At 43.0% G+C, this 18,796-nt stretch overlaps 1 protein-coding gene across 2 annotated transcripts in view; it reads right to left on the bottom strand.

Moving 5' to 3' along the window:
* Positions 1 to 10,072, bottom strand: part of PBX3 (PBX homeobox 3) — a 221,437-nt gene extending 211,365 nt beyond the window's left edge. Inside the window, exons 1-2 of one of the 2 annotated variants that reach the window (XM_030293354.1) lie at positions 9,844 to 10,072; positions 8,831 to 8,904 (exon numbers count right to left, since the gene is read on the bottom strand). In XM_030293354.1, coding sequence (XP_030149214.1) covers positions 8,831 to 8,904; positions 9,844 to 10,043 — 274 coding nt within the window. In that variant the 5' untranslated portion in view covers positions 10,044 to 10,072. The remainder of the gene's footprint in view (positions 1 to 8,830; positions 8,905 to 9,843) is intronic. The other variant, XM_030293355.1, reaches the window with a different exon arrangement.
* Between the last annotated feature and the right edge of the window lie 8,724 nt (positions 10,073 to 18,796).

Genomic DNA, 18,796 nt, shown 5'->3' with positions numbered 1-18,796 from the left:
GGGGGGGGGGGGAGAAACTTATGACACCACCTAAGTCAATTCTTCTTCATTTGAGGACACTAATATAGTAAAGGTTTCTACAGAACATCACATACAAGCTTTCCATTTCCCTTATATACATATTTTTAAATGTAGTGATTCCGCCCCCCCCATCAAATGCCAGTCAAGTTATTTCAGGAGTCCCTCTCAATAATTTCTCTATAAATTCCTACATGCAAGGCTTTGTATGTGTGAAAGCCTGTAGAAACCTTTTATTTAAAAAAAATAATACTAATATGCAATTTCAAAAGCTTTTTGTTCCCATTTCAATCAAAAATAACTTCCTATGCTTTAAATGAAATTTTGCAAGTAATCATAGACTAATGAGGATTCATTGATTTAACTAGTTCAGGGAGTGTGAGAAGGGAATGAGAATTTAAAGGAAGCAAGTTATTTCATTTAGAAGAGCAGCTAATATGTAGGTACACTAAGTCCTCTTCACTGAGAAATGTAATCGGGACTTTTGTCTCAGGAGAGACTCTCATTGCCCTCTCTGTGTGCACATTCCTAACTCCCATTAACATTAACAGGCACCACACATGCACACCGAGGAGATGCCAGCCTTGGTAGTGAGTATGCACGGCAGCTGTGGTGACTAAATAATCCATATGGCTCTAAAGAGAAGTTATGGTTTACTGGGTCTAGAGTCATAGCCACAGTGGTGGAATTCAGACACCAGAACCAAACCTCAATATAAATGTTTTATCCAAACTCTGTCCTATCTAACCATACCCTGGTAGCAGGGCAGAGTTTTGCAATTCTACTTCTAGCAATGGTTTATAACAGGTAAAAAAGTTCCACGTTGGAGGAAATCTTAAATTTTTCATAGGCCCAGAGAAGTTCTGTCTTTCTTGCAATCTACCATTCCAATCACAGTATTCATTCATGGAATCTCCCAACAAAATACACAAGATCACATAGTGGCTTTACAGACAGAAATATCGGAGGCCTGCCTTAAATCACCAAAGTCAGCAAAATCAGAATCAAGGACAAAACTCAACCTCCAACATGAAAATCAAATAATGTGGTGATCTTACACAACAGATATATGCTGACATGTAAATGCTACAGGTGTGTGAAGTGCAGAGCATAACCACTTATGCTAACTGTTTCAGCTTTTAGGTACCGAAGCCATAGTCTTAATGCTCATTTAATATAGTTTCCCGAAGCCCAAGTCAACTATTTATTCTTTCTTTCCCTCATAAAGGAGAGATTCTTGTGAAGTTCAGTTTAGTGAAGACTGCTGCACTAGCGTGCACACAGGTTTACACTCTGAAAAGAAGTGATAACAGTTACTAGCCACGTTGCTGAAATTAGGCTTTAGAAAAAAGACTATATGACACAAAATTCTTAGTATACTTTCATATAGAGAGAGTACAATAAACACTTCTTTGTATCTCCAATTAGGTCAATTAATATTCAGAAAAATTCTGTAACACCACGTTTCAATAATCTTAAGAGGGGAGAAAATACACTGATGTTCTAGAAGCTTCTCTAGACCTTTCAATCAATTTTATTTATATGCAAAACCAAGAGAAACTAAAAAAAAAAAAAAAAAAAAACCAACCCCCCCCCCAAAAAAAAAAAAAAAAAAAAACAAAGCTCCTCCTGATGCTAAAGCTCTCAATTTACTGACAGGCAAATGGCTTCATGCTGCCACTTAATCTCATTTCTTGCATAATGCCCTCTAATTAGCATATCAAAGTGAATTAATACTTCTAGGGCATTAGCAATGGGGAAATCTGCTCCAGGCTCACAATAGCAGTTAAGAGAGAGCCAAGAAATCCTCAAAAACACCACAAACCACTTTGCATTGCAAAACTGTTCAATTTATTTATCCTCTCTCTCTAAACACTTTTACCGCACACTGTTTTACTACTGTTCACCAAACAAAATGATAATTGCCAAAGTTACCAGCATCTGTAATGCCTGTTTAGAATCTTAATTTAGATTATGTTGCAGATAATTTCTATATGCAACCATTTGTTCTATTATAAATGTTAATATAGAGACAGTGGAAATGTTGACATTCTCAATTAGTTAATTTGAATTTGAAATAAAATTTTATGGGATTTTAAAATTTATGAATTTTTTTAATGTAAAAAGCCACCTGCTGGACTCTGATGCCTAAGAAATGTGTTTTGAAAACTGATGTATCACATAAAACGAAACAAACACACAAAAAAAATCATTTTGCCATAACATATGTTGAGTCTCCCAAATAATGGTTTAAACATCATGAGGAATCATCAGCCTTAAAAGACTTACAATGTATACCAAGTCCTCATTAATATGATCACACAAAAAGGGTTAGTGTTCAAAATAGCGTAACATTTTTAAAGCAAACTGAAGAAAAAAAAGAAGTACAAAACTTTTAACAATTATTTTTATCCATACTTAATTTTAATTGTTTTCAGTCCTAATCAGCTACTATCATATAGTCAGTCCAAAAAAAAAAAAAAATACTATGCCAATTCAACTTAAAACGTTCTATCACACCAATTTTTTGCTAGACATACACTCAAATTTAGTACCAAAGCAAACTACTGTTACCGTCAAAACTACAGACATATTATACTTATGGACTACGTCTACAAAAAAATAAAGAAGAGATTCTGGTTACTATTCTACCTACAACAGCAATAATTAGAATTAAGTTTGAAGATTATTGAAATTTGTTTTCTAACATGTTCTGTGTCTGATGGCATAAAAACGATAGTTTATTTTTTCAGTGACCTGTTCAAGCATTACTTATTCATTTATGTGCTAAGTATAACAACACTATCACCTAGCTGTGATAGCAATTTGTTTAATTAGCTTCTATAACTTTGTAAAAAAAATCTGAGAGCCAGGTCTGGAAAACTTCGGCCAACTTACACTACACAGTGATGTAAATTATTTACTCTCTTCATACTTAAAGACTCAAATGGCCTATGAAGTAGAGCAATGCTTGAAAAGGTCAACATGGAAAGGGTGGTGTGCGAGCTTTGTTAGTCAGTTACTACCTAAATCATGCTGATCACACTGATAAATGGCTAAAACACAAGCCTGCTGAGAAAACAAATAAAACATTATTCTCACAGTGTCAATATTGAAATAATAAATACCTAAAGATGTCCACATGTACATGAATAGAGGAAAAAGAGTCTAAAATCTTTATTTAACTTGATGTGTTTGTGCTGACATTTTAAGTATTTATTCTGAACAGATACCTCAATGGTATGAGTATAAAATAAAGTGGTGACTGATTTAGGGTGTGGTTCATGAAATGTGGTTTCAATTCTATATAACCATACTTCATATAACAGAACTTCATCCTGTACAATGCCACCATAAAGTATCAAAATATAAATAATCTAAATGAAATGTTAAACTTAAATCTGTCTTGTAAATAGCCTTTTACAAAATGTATAAATTGAAATCTAAAAATACAAATGAAATTAATTAAAAGGGAAAGAATCACAGCATGAAAGATGTACACAGATACATTTTATGAGAGCCGATGAAACAATATGCTCTTTGGGGAAAATCAGGGCTTCCTTTGCCACCGTATTAATACACTCCTGATTAGGAATAAAATTATGTAAATTAATAAAGTAACACAGTAAAGTCCCAAGTAAAAGACCAAAACTACACAAATCTGTAATAAAATGAACTCTACTAAAACTAAGGCATGAGAGAATTACTTGTACAGATCAAGTTAGTATTGACAAGAAGGTTCAATATATTTTTATAGGGAAGAAGAAAAAAGAGTTGGAAGATATTCCCATATTTTTAAGATAATACAATACTTGATCATGAAGTTCTAAACCAGTATGGTAGTTGGATTTTTTTTCTAGGTTTTCTACGAATATATCGCATGTGTTATCTTAAAAGGAAGAGAGAGGAAAAGTAAGTTAGAAAAACAACTGTCTTTTACATCTTCCCTCAATACCTCCTTAAAAGCTATGGTGAGTTATACATACAAATCTATAAAAATAGATAAAATTCAATAAAAATATTCTTAAATTACTTTAAGGAAAGATTGGTGATAAAGTGATAATTAATGACATTTCTAAGATATACTGATTTTATATTTTTTTCCTGTTTAGTCATTTAATATTTCCAATGTAAACAAGACATAACGTGTCAAAAATTGATATGAAATTTAAAATGTTAACAGTCCATTAAAATTGGCTTCCAAATAATCCTAAAAGGGTGGGAGTTACAGAGAAAACAAGATTGGCCAAGTGTTGCTAACTGCTGAAAGTGGGCGATTAGTTCATGGGGGTTCGAGTTTCTCTTCTCTCTACATGTTTTTTATGTTTCCACTTGTCCATAATAAAAAGTTTTTTACAACTGGAAAATAAGTTCATTAAAATACAAGAATGAATCATGTATGGAACAGTGCATTTGCTTTTAAAAGTCTGGAACAGATAATGATAATTATATTGGAAGTACTGCAAAAGTAACTTAAAAGAACATATGCAATATATACAATAACATTTATTCTCATATATAACAGTTTTCACCTTTCCTATTAAATTTTCACTTCATGGAATATTTGGTTTTTATACATTGGGAATTAAAGAATTACAGGGCACTGTGCAATGAAAAATGAACACATTTTATACTGAATCATTAAAAAAAAAAAGAAAACAGAAAAAAGAAGATTCCAATAAGTCTCGAAGCCTGTAGGGTCAGAATTAAATGGAGAGGTATTCACTGAGTTCCCTGCTCTGTCCTTGAAACCTAGCCACACTGATAACACTAAAGATAAAAGGTTTAATCACATATATATCATATCCTAAAGGCATATAAAAACTCACATAACAAGCTACATTCTTAAATCCAGTTTTGATATCTAAAATTCTTATGACTCCTTCTGGGGGAGGAGGGTCCTTCAAAAGTAAAGCATTTTTAATAGTCATTTTCTTCTTCTCCTTAAACATAAAAAATACTTCAACCAGCCCAACCAGCCAAGCAGGCCTTTCTCTTCCCCTGCGGACACCTCCTGCAGTAGAGAAGTTCATTAAGTTTTATGATCTTCCCAAGTCAGTCCTGCTTATAAGCCTCACAAAGGCCACAAATCTGGCAAACCATCATGTATGCCATTAGACATTACTAGTAAATGAACGCTATTTAGGGTTTGTGGTGGCAATAAATCAGAGTTTGGTTGGCAGCTATCAACATAGAATATTTTAACCTACCATTTAGAAAGGAAAAGGTTGTGTTGTTGTTTTTTTTTAGTACAATTTTTTTTTCACAGTATGCTTCAGTTATATACTAAAATGTTGGATTTTCATTAAATTTTCTTAAAAATACATTTCTTTCTCAAAAAGAAACATTTTGTTCATTTGAACTCTCATAATTAAAGGTTTGGGAAAGAAGGCAGATTTGTGAGGATGGAATATTTTCACAAAGAAAAGTACTTCAATAATCAAGATTAAGGTGGCCAAAAAGATGTGAGGGAATGCACCAAAAGAAGTATGTAGATGAGGAGACCTCAGAGCATCAGGAATATTTAAGAAGAGATAGATGGTAAAATATGGCTAAAAAGTAATTAAGAGGAAAATCTCAACATATATCTATAACTATCTCGCTAGTTGCTTAGTTTAAAATAGACAAATATGTTGATTTTAAAGTCTATGACTTTTCAGTTGCTTTCAAAATGCATAAATATCACAATTCAACTAGTGATGATGTTTCTACCCCAAAATAATTGTATGATGAATTTTACAAAAGAATACATTTTCAAGAAAAAGCAAGCATCTCATAGTAAAAGTATACTTTCCCTACCTCTGAACAAGAAAATAATATAATTGTGGTAGATTACCCATTTATCTGTCAGAAAGGAAAAATACCTTTTCATATGTGGTAGGAGAGAAAAAAGATGTTTCCAACTAAATCCCTCATGTGCATCAGAACTGGCTGTGTTCACTGCCTGATCAGAAACCTCAAAACCTACTGGCAGATCTATAAATACATGGAATTTTTTTAAAGAAATGATTTTGTCTTATTTTAGGAGAAGCACAACTGAAATGACATTATCCACCGAAGTGACAGTTCCCCCCCACCTCCCCACCAGACAACCACCCCCTACCCCTCCATTATGCAGAATAGAGTCATCACATAATGTTCCGGTTTCTGTTACAAATGACTAGGTAAACTTTCTCCAGATTACACAGAATTAATCTCTGGATACTATATCATTAGATTAAATAAAATAATCTACAGAAAAAACATTATGCAATACACATATATTCTATAATGCTTATTTTATAAGTTCATGATGTTTCCAAAGCCTATCTGTGGGAACAGATGTGGGGAGGAAGGGGGGAGGCCTGAAATTTGCTGCCCTGCTTTCTTTGCTTTGGTAACACTAATGTCTACACAGATGTTTTATTTCAAATCAAGGATACTGGGTCCAGCGTCCCTGTCTCCTTCTAAGACTACTTTTGGAGGGTGAGGTGGAGCTATGGGTAGTAAGGGAGAAAGGAGAGGAGAGAAAGAGCTTCACCCCCATCAATCATTCGGTACTTAAATCCCAGCCCTCTCGAGCTTAGAGAGGCAGGCAGGAAGATGCCTCTGCCCAGACAGCCGCCTTTACTCTTTGTTGGCTGTTGGCTTTTTACAAAAGACATAACGTGCAAACTTGAATATGCCGGCCAAAGCATAAAAAGAGGATCTAATTTACAAGTTATCACTGAAAGCCTCAGAAACAATTTTCAAAAGACAAAAATTTCCTTTGTCAGCTACCTCTTGCTTCTTAAATAGCAAGAGCCCTACCAAAGCTCTCTCTGCCAGTAATCCCAGACTCTGAAAAGACTTGTTTCTTTTTCGTAACTCACCTTTGACATGAGGCTGACTATACTTTCCTTTCAGAATGGTGTAACTAAGTCTTGTGCAAATAAGCAACTAGAGGACTTATGCCTCCTAATTGAATTCTGCCTGCTGCTAAATGTCTAAACAAGAGAAGCAGTTTGCTGGGTTTGGTTCTCAAGCTGGCTAGGCCAAAACTTTAAAAAGGCCAAAAAAAAAAAAATGATAAATACATACATACATACATCCATACATACACACACACAAATAACGAGAAGGGGGTGATAGGGGAAGAATATCAATCCCCTCTCCCTAGTAATATAATGCCCTGTGAGTTGAATCAATCTTAATATTCACAACATAGTCAATACCCCAGTGCTTAGCTGTCAGCAGAAACTGAAGTGGAGCCCTGATAGCAAGAAAATCCTTGGACATTAAGCAACATAATTTACTGAGAATTGTACACTTTCAGGCTTCTAAACTAAAAATCTTCAAGATTTAATGTTTGGTGTCTTATTTTATAGTCAGATAAAAATTATCTACCATTTTAAATCACATTGCTTGCTAAAAGATGGCTAAAAATCAACACATAGTAAAAGTTAGGAATCTAAAATGCCTGTGGTTTTCAAAATGTAAAATATACCTTAAAAGGTATCACTCAACATTTACAAAGCATGAATACTATGTGAATGAAAAGCAGGAAAACTATCTTTAAGGATCTCAATATTTTCTGGTCTTAGCATGTATTTTAAAAGGTGGCAAAAACCCATCATCTTCTCTTGATTACTTTTAGAATCAGAATAGCATTGCAGAGTGAAAAATCTGTTTAAAAGGAGGGCAACTCTCCTACCAACAAACAAGTATATTTTGTGTGCTATTATTTGTACACTCGATTTAAACACAATGACATTTAATCTTTTAAACAGCATCATTTGGATATTGCTATATCCTGAACTTTTAACTTTCTCTTCTTTGCCTGAAGTTAAAAAACAGCAACTTTATAATACCATATAGCCAACACAAACACACACACACACACACACACACACACACACACACACCCCAACAGTAAAGCTTGTTTAATGCACTTATTTGCCATATACAGGGCAGATAATGCCAAATTGGAACTAAAACATCTAGATTAAATTTATAATTCCATTTGAGTCACTACTACCACCTCAAGACTAAAATACCCTTAATTTTAAAAAGTTTAACAAGAAAATTAAATTGAAGTGAATTGCCAGAAATTTGTTTAACGTGTTCTTGTAGCTTTTATTTCAGCACTTCTGCAAAACCTGTCTTCTCCTGCATTCCCTGCCTTGGACACTTCAAAAATTGTTTAATCTGCAACTGTGAACCTTTTTCTACTTTACAAAATATATTAAACATATTTACAGTGTAATGACTTCAAGCATAAAATTTAATGAAAGTACTAATAGATGTAATACATTGAACATGCCTAAACACATCATTACCCTTTCTGGGTCCTTAAAAGTAGCCTTCCCAACTAAAACACTAATTCAAACATCCTACTGGAGTCCGTTCAATTGAGTCTATTCTTCTATTTGTGGAGCTGAAGCTTAGGGCTGTCTAAGTAAGACAAAGTTCGGGCGATGCTTCTCCCGGGGACTCGGTCCCTGGCATCCAGTCTCCCGTTGCTCCTTTTAAAAACTGACACACAAACGAGGCGAAAGGAGCGGGAGAGGGCGGCTGGTGCTCTGGGCCCCCTCCCAGCCCGCAGCCAGGGGCGGCCGCCTGGGGACAGCGACCCAGCCCCGTCCGCATCTACACTTCATTTTATACCAGGAGCGGAATTGAGAAATCGACTCCAGATTTATTGCAGTTTTTTCTCAAGACCAGGAGGTGGGAAGCAGAGAATGATCAAAGATGGCGGTGCCCAAAAGCAGCAGCTCTCAACTGGAGAGTGGAAGGAGTAGCTCTGACCCCACCTCGGGGGTCTCCAGGCCCACTGTGGGGCGCAGCCTCTTACCTGTTTTCTCTTTGATCTCACACAGGACGCTGAAGAGCGCGGGTTTCATTCTGTGACAGTTCAGGGCATGTTTCCTAAAAAACAAATAGCAAAACACAAAGGTATTAGCATCACCTATGGAATAATATGGCGCCTTCCTTTAAGTTAGACCCAAGATTTAATTCCGGCCCTCTATTTTGGAAGGCTCCTTGGAACCACGGCAAGTCAACAGAAACTCAAGTTGACTAGTTAGCGACAGCCCGCAAGCTCCGGCGGCTAAAGCTCCAGCCCGAACGAGGCGCGACCCATCTGCCCGGCAGGCAGCAGCCTCGGCGACCGCAGGGCGCGAACCCGCGCGGGGAGCCTGGATACCCCGGCAGACGGCGGCGACCCGGGGGAGGGGACGGCGCGGCGGGGCTCCCGCGTCAGCCCTCCACAGGGGGAGCGGGCGCGGCGCGGGCGCCCGGCCGACTGCGGCCAGCGGGCGGTGACAGCTCGGCAAAGTTTGCGAGGCGGCCCTCCCTTCCCCGAGAACTTGGCCGCCCGCACCCGGACCCGCCAGGGAACCGCCCATCGCCCCGCGCCCGCCCGGCTGGGGCGGCCGCCCGCACAGCGAGGGCGTCCCGCGGCCAGTGGAGCCCTGCACCGCGACTCCCGGCCGGAGGAGAAAGTTGCACTTCCCCCAAGTGCGGCCCCGGGCCCTCTTGGGGCGGCGTGCACGGGGTCCAGGCGGGAGGTTTGAATCCGTGGGAGGGGGCCGGGCTGCCAGAGGGCCAGGCGAGGGAGGGCGAGAAAACCACAAAATCCGCGTGGCACCAAGTCCGTCCCAAGCCCCGAGAGCAACTTTGCCGACTCCCGCCCGCGTCGAGGGGTGAGGGCAAGTCCCCCCGAGGCCCGGGCGGGCGGGCGATTTGCGGAGAAAGTTCCCTGCCCGGGGCTGAGGCCCCTGCCCCGGGCGCCACCCCGGGCCGCGACTCGGCCGCGGGCCCGGCTCCCGCACACACACAAAAGATGCTTAATGAGACGACACCAACTTTGCTTGCGCCTCGTCCAAGCTCTGGTCGGTGATGGTCATGATCTGGTGGAGGATGTCGCCGATGTCCTGCTTCCTGCCGTCGCCGTCCGCCCCTTCGTGGCCGTGCGGGGGAGGCGGCAGGGCCATGCCCCCCTGCACCGAGTGGCCGGCCAGGTTCACCCCGGCCAGAGTCTGCAGCATCCTGGATTGATCGTCCATCCCGCCGCGCGCGGGCGGGAGCGGGCGGCGGCGGCGGCTGAGGCGAAGGCTGAGGCGGCGGCGGCGGCGGCGGCGGCGGCGGCGGCGGCGACGAGGGAGGAGAAGAAAAGAGGGGGAGGGGGAGGGGGAGGCGGCCGCGCGCTCCCCGCCCTAGCGGGGAGGGGGCGGCCCGGCCGGCGGGGCCCGCGGCTGAGGCGGTGCGGACGGGCGCCCGGCTCCGGCTTCCGCCCCCGCCGAAGCTCAGGAGAAGCGCCGGGCGGAAGCGCCGGGCTCCGCGGCGGTGGCGGAGGCGGAGGCAGCGGCGCCCGCTGCCCTCACGCGGCCGCCGCGCCGCCTCCTCGCCGCCGCGCGCCCCGCCGGGCGGCCCCGCGCAACTTGCTCCTCAGCGCCGGCCGAGTTGCCGGGACGCCCGCCGCCCCCCGCGCCAGCCTGCGCACTCCCCTCCCTCGGCCGCCGCCGCCGCCGCCGCCTCGGCCGGGCGGGATCCGAGCCCCGGCGGCCCCGGGGGAGGGAGCGGCGGCGGCAGGCGGCGGCGGAGGAGGAGGAGGCCGGCGGGCGGGCCGAGAGGAGCGAAGGGGGCGGAGGAGGAAAGTTTGGGAGCAGGCGGGCCGGCGCAGCGGGGCGCGGAGCCCGATGGAGGGCCCCGGCGGGCCGCGCGCCGGGCGGACAGCAGATTGATGGGGCGGGAGAAGTCGCCGCCGCCACTGCCGGAGCCGCGCACCCTGCCAGCAGCCGCCGCGGACCGGGCTCGAAGGCCGTTCGGCTGAGGGATTGACAGGCTGCCAGTGCCACTCACTCACTGCGGCCCCGGCGCCCGGGGGGAGGGGCAGGGGCGAGAGGGAGGGCGGGGAGCGCTCCGCACGCTCCGCCCCCGAGGGCGGCGCGCGCGCTCATTGGGCTCTGCGCCTCCCGCCGCCGCCGCTGGTGCCGCCCCCGAATTACGGCCCGCCCCTCTGGCCTCTGATCCCCAGCGCCCGAGAGCGCGGCACTGTGTCCTCACGCCTGGATGCGTCCTCCGCCCGCGGGTCTGGGCCCCCCCCCCACCCGGCCTGCACACGCTGTACCCACACCCCAGCTCCTGATCCCTAGTGTTAGCAGTCATGAGTGCGAAGAGTTGTGCACGGGACACGGGGCAACTCGTTCCAAAGCCACCCATGTGCTTCCCGGCAGCTCCGCGAGCTTCACGCCTTGGACAGCGCCTGGTACACTTTCCCGCTCTTCCCGTCGGGAGGTGGTACCCTCAGGGTTCCGGCCGCCAGTCCCAGGCCAATCGCATTACGCTAGGAACCGAACGGGGCGGGACAGAGGCAAGAAAGAGCTGTCGCAATTGGAGCGTTCGAAATGTCCTGGGCAGAGGCGGGGAAGCTGCGGATGGTGGCCCCGCCCCGCCCCCCGCGATCACCATAGTAACAGAGAGGGCGCTGCTCCGAGTTGGGCCCGCGCTCCGGCCTTGGGCTGTTCCTCAAGAGGTGACCAGGTAAGGTGGTGGCCTGTTGTCCCGCATGCTTGATGTCTGCTTTGAGCGGATCCGAATGCCATACACTCTCTTGAAAGGGGAGCAAATGAAAATATGTCAGAGGGAACTGTCTCGGGGAGGAGGGAAAGGGCCTGACATCCAGGACCAATTCAAGCCTTACAACACTTCACATACTCTGCAATTCTTGGTAATCCAGGGATTACTCCTTTGGCAGAATTTGCTTTCAGCTGCCTCCAGATGGACCAAAGCTGCAAAAACGAGCTCTTTATTACAAAGATATGTTTACTTAAGGATAGACTAGATTTCACTCATCAACTTACCCCATCACCATGAGTCATTTAATGGTGGGGTTCCCAGCCACAGATTTGCATATCCATAACGCCTTTTCTTCCATTGTTCTCTGTCTACAAATAGCTAAAACCGCACATTATTTAGGGATCTAGATTTCAGCCGCTTGTGGACGCTTGAGCTTTCTTGTAACCTGATTTCCCAAAAGGCTTCAACATGTTTTCTCCATTTGAGTTTCGCGGAGCTCATCGTAAATGGGTTCTTTGGTTAGGTGTTTCTGAAAAGTCTTGTTCATTCCCCAAACTCAGTAAGCTGTCTTATCTGAAACCAAAAATAGGGGTATGAGATATGAAAAATGGCTCTTACTCTGCAGGGTTTAATGTAGGACAAGCAGTTCTTTACATGCCAGATGGATTCTTGGAATGAAGCAGGCTACTCGGTTCCAGGTTCTTTCCTTCATATGTTGTGTGTACTTTTAAATACTCCCCACTGCAAAGCTAATAGCGAACCTTATAGTTAGGCAAGCTAAAATCTTTACAAACTGCACAGCTGCTGGAGAGGGAGTTCCAAATAATCCACTCTGCTTACTTACTTCCAAAGAAGCCCCCCTCATGTTCATTAATATTCTCTGCTCTTCTATAGCCCATTCATATGTCAAGTTTCTGATTCTTCTTTCAAGCCCCCATTATGGGTTACTCATAGACATCATTGATTGGGCTTTCTCTTTATTCTTCACTTGTTTTTCAAAGCTGTCACCAAATCCTTATGCATTTTTTGCATAAAGGAACAAGAGCAAGCAGCCAATCTTTCGTTAATTTTCCAATGCTGAAGATGTAAAACCACAGAATTCTGTCTGAAAGATGCCTTAACTTCTAAATTCCTTCCAGTTCTAAAATTCATTGATCCTGTGACTCACTATCAGGCCACCTTCCTGCCCTTCTTCTAGGCTCATAATCTTGACTAATCAGTCATGAGGATGAAGCTAATTAGCAATGGGGATTTATGGTTATTTCTAGCCCACTCCAAACAGTGAGTTATGTAAGCAAAGCAACATATATAAAAATGTAAATAAAATTAAAGAAACACTTAAGCAAATAAAGGCAATTGGGAACTATGGGCTATGTAAACAAACTGGAACATAAAAACATAAATTAGAATTAAGAAAACAGTTAAGCAAATGCCAGCAATTAGGAATAAAACAACTTGTTAAATGTCTAGCCCCCGAAGCTATTTTATGGCACACACCTCTAAACCCATGGTCATTCAGTGATGTGGAAATTTGATATCATAATTCTGCATTAAGTGCTTGGATTAGATTGACCTTCTGCTTGGGAGACTTCTCTTTTTGTTACTGTCAATATGGGTTGCAGTAAAAGCTACAGGGTCCTAGCAAGGATTCCCTCATAGGTTCATTGACAATCACCATTGATTTAAATTGTAAATTCTTTTAGATTAATTTCCAAGCCCCAATAAACGGTGTCAATTAATTGCACATGTTCCAAGATCTTTTGTGCCTTTGCCAGTTTCTCGGGTAGGATGTTGCCTTGTCTCCGCTCAGCAATCTGAGTCACGTGGTTTGGTGCCTTCACAGATAATAGAATAGAGAACCTCCCTAAGTACCTGAATCCATCTTTGCTCTTTCCAAGGCAGTGATTATTAAAAAGTCAAGGGAAATGTAATTTACTTTTGGTGAGTGTACATTCATGTAAAGTTAACAGTGACAAAATGGTGAAAACCAAGTAGGGGCTCTCACATATCCATCCTTCCCCATAGGTTTATATTAACATCACCATTGCCTCTGTCATCAATATAGTGATCATCACAGCAGATGCCATTATTGAGCACTCTCTCAGGGCGGGACACTATGCTCTGTGTTCCCCTTATTTCATCTTATTTCAGGCTCACAACAGCCTTATCTAGGTAAGGTTATTATTAAATAAGGAAACAGAATGAGAGAGGGTAAGGAACTTACACAATACCACAAAGCCAGTAAGTGCTGGACCTTGAATTCAAATCTTGATCTGTGTGGCTGCAAAGCCCACCCTATGAAACACTGTGGAAAAAAAAAAAGTCATTTAATTAAGATTACTAAGTAAAAATCACAAGGCCTTGACAGGTAAACTGTAAATCAATGAAAATAATAATCAGTACCTAATAAAAAGAGAATGAACAACTCTGTTAGAAGAATCTGGGTATCTTGGCAATGGAGAAGGGAAATGAAGACCAAAGCTCAGGCAGGCCATTCTTCCTGGCCATCTAGGACCCTGCCTTTTTCCCTGCCTTTCCTGCCATGCCTGCCTTCACTGATCTTCATCCGCTCTAACCTCTCAGAACATATTGCCTGACGTATGTAATTTATTACCATACTCAATAGTCCTGTGTTGTTTGCTCTCAATTCACCTGTTAGTTTTCTCATCTGGTTCATAAATATGTTTGGGCAAAGAATTTTGAGGTGTGACTATAACATGATTGATTTGACTTAAAACAAAACTTGGACATCTAAGAAAGATTAAACTTTTCCAAATTGTTGCTTTGGAGAAACTGACTAGATATTTACTTTCCAACACATCGTTGCTCCATCTCTCTAGAAATGACTCTTTTTTCTTTTGTTTTGAGGGAGAAAGGGTACAAGTGGGGGAGGGACGGCGGGGGGGGGGGGGAGAGAGAATCCCAAGCAGGCTCTGCACTGTCAGCACAGATCCTGAAGTGGGGCTTGAAACCACGAACTATGAGATTGTGACCCGAGCTGAGGTCAGATGCCCAAGTGACTGGGCCACCCAGGCGCCCCTAGAAACGACTCTTCAGAAGTGGTCTTTACAGTTGCTAGCAAATGTGACATGTGACAAATCATCACCTTCTGTGGATGTATTTGAGCAACCAAAGAGTCAGTGGGATAATAGTGCACCATTCTGCAATGAGGTCCTTAAAAGAGAATATTTACTGAAATACATAATTTCTGCAAAGTTTAGCAGAAAGCACCATTTCTTTGTCCTTCCATCTCTCAGAGCACCTAGTATAATACAGTCTCATACACAGTAGGCACTTGGACCTGACACTGTCTGTTGCTCGCCCACATTTTTCCATGCTGATAGAACTGTGATTTTATTCCAATAGCAATGTGTTCAGTCTCAGTCATGGTCTAAATCAACTATGAACATCCTGTCCCCTGCCTTCTGTGTCTGTCAAGGCACAAGGATGATGGGATGACTTTCCTGATAAAAAATAAGGGACGGACATGGCTCTTCTCTCCTTCCTTGCCTCTTCCCACCTTTGAATGTGGTTCTCGTTCTGGAGCAGTGGTGGCAGCCATCTTGTCACAATGAGGTGACAACATGAGGATAAAGATCAACAGAGTTTAGTGGTTTATCTCTGTCTTCTCCCTCCTCCGAACCCATAATCCCAGTCTAATCGTGAGAAAAGCCCTAAACAAATTTCAGCCTAGGGATATTCTATAAAATAACTGACTAGTACTCCAAACTGTCAAGGTCACCAAAAACAAAGAATATCTAATAAACCCTCATAACCAAGAGGAGTCTGAGGAGCTATGACAACTAAATGTAAAGTGGTATCCTGGATTGGATTCTGGAACAGAAGAAGGGCATTAGGTAACAACTAAGGAAATCTGAATAAGCTATAGACATAAGTTAATAATAATGTATCACTATTGGTCCATTAATTGTAACAAATGTTCCATATTTTTTTTAAATTTTTTTTAACATTTATTTATTTTTGAGACAGAGAGAGACAGAGCATGAACGGGGGAGGGGCAGAGAGAGAGGGAGACACAGAATCGGAAGCAGGCTCCAGGCTCTGAGCCATCAGCCCAGAGCCTGACGCGGGGCTCGAACTCACGGACCGCGAGATCGTGACCTGAGCCGAAGTCGGACGCTTAACCGACTGCACCACCCAGGCGCCCCACAAATGTTCCATATTAACATAAGATGTTAATAATAGGGAAACAGGGTGGGAGGTATTAGAAAACTCTGTACTACTCAATTCTCTGTAAATATTCCAAAATAAAGCATTTATTAAAAACAAAAATAAACATGGCAAGTGGGGCAGAAAGACAGGAAAAGCCTAGGTGCCTCCAGGCATTGTTGACTATCTGAATAAAACCAGTAATTGCTTACTCCCAGATTCCTAGTTATGTGAGAAAATTTAATTCCTATTTTTAAGTTCCTATTGGTCTGGGTTTTTCGCTTCTTGCAGCAAAGCTGATCTAGCACTATAATTACATAAAGAAATGATGGATGGAAGAATAGCCTAGCACAGTGCCTGGTATATAGTAGGAGCTCCTACAGGTAGGGAGATGTTATATTATGATAATAATAATAATAATAATAATAGCCTTATCTTTGTCCTGGATTCCTAGCAGGTGACTTCTAAAACCTTTGCAATTAAAAAAAAATTTTTTTTAATGTTTATTTTTGAGAGAGAGAGAGAGAGAGAGAGAGAGAGAGAGAGACAGAGCGCAAGCAGGGGAGGAGCAGAGAGAGAGACACACACAGAATCAGAAGCAGGCTCCAGGCTCTGAGCTGTCAGCACAGAGCCCAACATAGGGCTCGAACTCACCAGCCATGAGATCATGACCTGAGCCAAAGTTGGATGTTCAACCAACTGAGCCACCCAGGCGCCCTAAACCTTTGCAATTGCTTAAGTGAGAGGAGTGTCTCTTTTTTTCATGAGCCCCTTGGATCATACCTGAGTTTATGCTAACGAAAAGACTCAGGATAGGGACTGATCACCAGAAAGACCAACCACGTAATCAGAGGGTTGGGGCTCTGAGCCACTTCATTCTCCCAGGATGACAAGGGAGTTGAAGATCGAGTTCATTCATGTGGGCAATGAACCAACCAATCATGCCTTTGTAATAAAGCCCTAATAAAAACTCAGGACACCAAAGCTCAGTGGATCTTCCTGGTTGGGGAACACACTGATATACCAGAAAAATGATGTGCTCTGACAACCCGGGGAGAGAGCACGGAAGCTCTGTGTTCAGGTCCCTCTTAGACCGTGACCTATGTGTCTCTTCATTTGACTGTTCTGATTTATATCCTTTATAATGAAACTGTAATCATAAGTGTAGTGCTTTTCAGAGTTCTGTGTCATTTAGTAAATTATTGAACCTTAAAGGGTCATGGGAATACCCAAGTTTGTAGCCAATTGATTAGAAGTGCAGGTAGACTGGGGAACCTTGAACTTTGGCTGGCATCTAAGTGAAGGCAGTCTTATTGGGCTCTGTATTAATTATCTATTGCTGTGTAATAAATTACCCCAAAACTTGTTGGCTTAAAACAACAAACATTTATTATCTTAGAGTTTCTGTGTGTTAGGAATTTGGAGCAGCTTAACTGGGTGCCACTGGCTTAAGGTCTCTCAGGAGACTGCAGTGAAGGTGACAGCTGGGGCTGCAGTCACCTCCAGGCTCATCAGGGGGAGGGCCCACTTCTCAGCTCACTCATCTGGCTGTCGCCAGGCCTCAGGTGCCCAATGGCTATTGGCCAGAGATACCTGTTCCTTGACCCATGGGCCTCTCTGGAACACAGCTCACAACATAGCAGCCAGCTCTGAAAAGGGTGAGAAAGCCAGAGAGCAAGAGAGAGCAAGCAAGATGGAGGTCAGTCTTTTTGTAACATAATCTCCTCAGTGACATTCTAGCGCTTTGGCTGTGTTCTCTCTTAGAAGAAAGTTTTTAGGTCCAACCCACACTCCAGGGGAGAGGATTATACAGAACATGAATATCAGGAGATAAGGGTCACTGGGAGCTGTTATGGACTGAATATTTACACACACCCCCAAATTCATATCTTGAAGCCATAACCTTCATTGTGATAGCATTAGGAGGTATAACTTTAGGGGACTCAGTAGGTTCAGATGAGATCTTGAAGATAGAGACCCCGTGATGGGATTAGTGCTCTTATGAAAGGAGGAAGAGATACCAGAACTTCCTCTCTCTGCCTTGTCAGGATATAGTGAGGGTATAGGATATAGGATATTGTCAGTCATCTGCAAGGGAAGAAGGCCCTTACTAGAGCCTGACCATTCTAGCACCCTGATCTCAGACTTCTTAAGCCCCAGCACTGTGAGAAGTAGATGTCTGTTGTTTAAACCATTCAGTCTGTGGTTTTTTGTTATAGCAGCCCAATGTAAGATATGCATCTTTTTTTTTTCTTTCTTTTTTTTTGGGGGGGGGGGGGGGGGCAAGATGCCTGTATTGATCCCGGGACCTCATACAGGCAAAGATGGACATCATCCTGAAGGTAGCCCAACACATCTTCCAAATTTAATTCTCAGTGACAAATCTAATCATGGCATGATCGTTGCCCTCTTTCTTTCACTTATATTCCGTGGGATCTACCTTTACAATGTGCTTCTTGGCCAGGCCTTCAAGGTCCTCCATAAACTATCCTAGTTCTATCTCTCCAGCCTTATTTCCCACTATTCTTTTTCATACATTCCATGTTGTAATCACCCCTATTGCCTCCCACTTTCTGGCCTCGTGCCATTTGGTCCTGCTATTCCCTTCAACGGGAATGCACGCCCAAATCTTACCAATCTTCAAAAATGCTGTTCAACTTCTTTCATACAATGTCTCTATGGATGCTCAAAATAGCTCAAAAATTTTAAGACAAGTAATATGAACCCTACTTTATAGATCAGATTCAGAAAATAACAGCTGCTTACACTTACTGAGCACCTAGTTTGTGGCAGCCCTGTACTAACGGTTTCCCATACCTCATTGAGTTAAACCTTCATGACAACACTGAGTTGGGCATTAACGTCCCATTCATAGTTGGAGAAACCGAGACCTAAAAATGTCACATAACTTGACCAAGTTCACATGGCGGGTTAATGAACTACAATTCAAACAAGTCGTCTCGCTCAGCATCCTGGTAAATAACCCCCAGGCTTCACTGCCTTTGGAGTGGTTATGTCACTTGTCCAAGTCATACATTATTAAGTGACAGTGGAATTGGGACTGGAGACT

The sequence above is a fragment of the Lynx canadensis genome, chromosome D4, assembly GCF_007474595.2.
Source record: "Lynx canadensis isolate LIC74 chromosome D4, mLynCan4.pri.v2, whole genome shotgun sequence".
Classification (NCBI taxonomy): domain Eukaryota; kingdom Metazoa; phylum Chordata; class Mammalia; order Carnivora; family Felidae; genus Lynx; species Lynx canadensis.
Note: the sequence above shows the minus strand (reverse complement) of the source record. Positions and strands in the feature narration are given on the sequence as shown.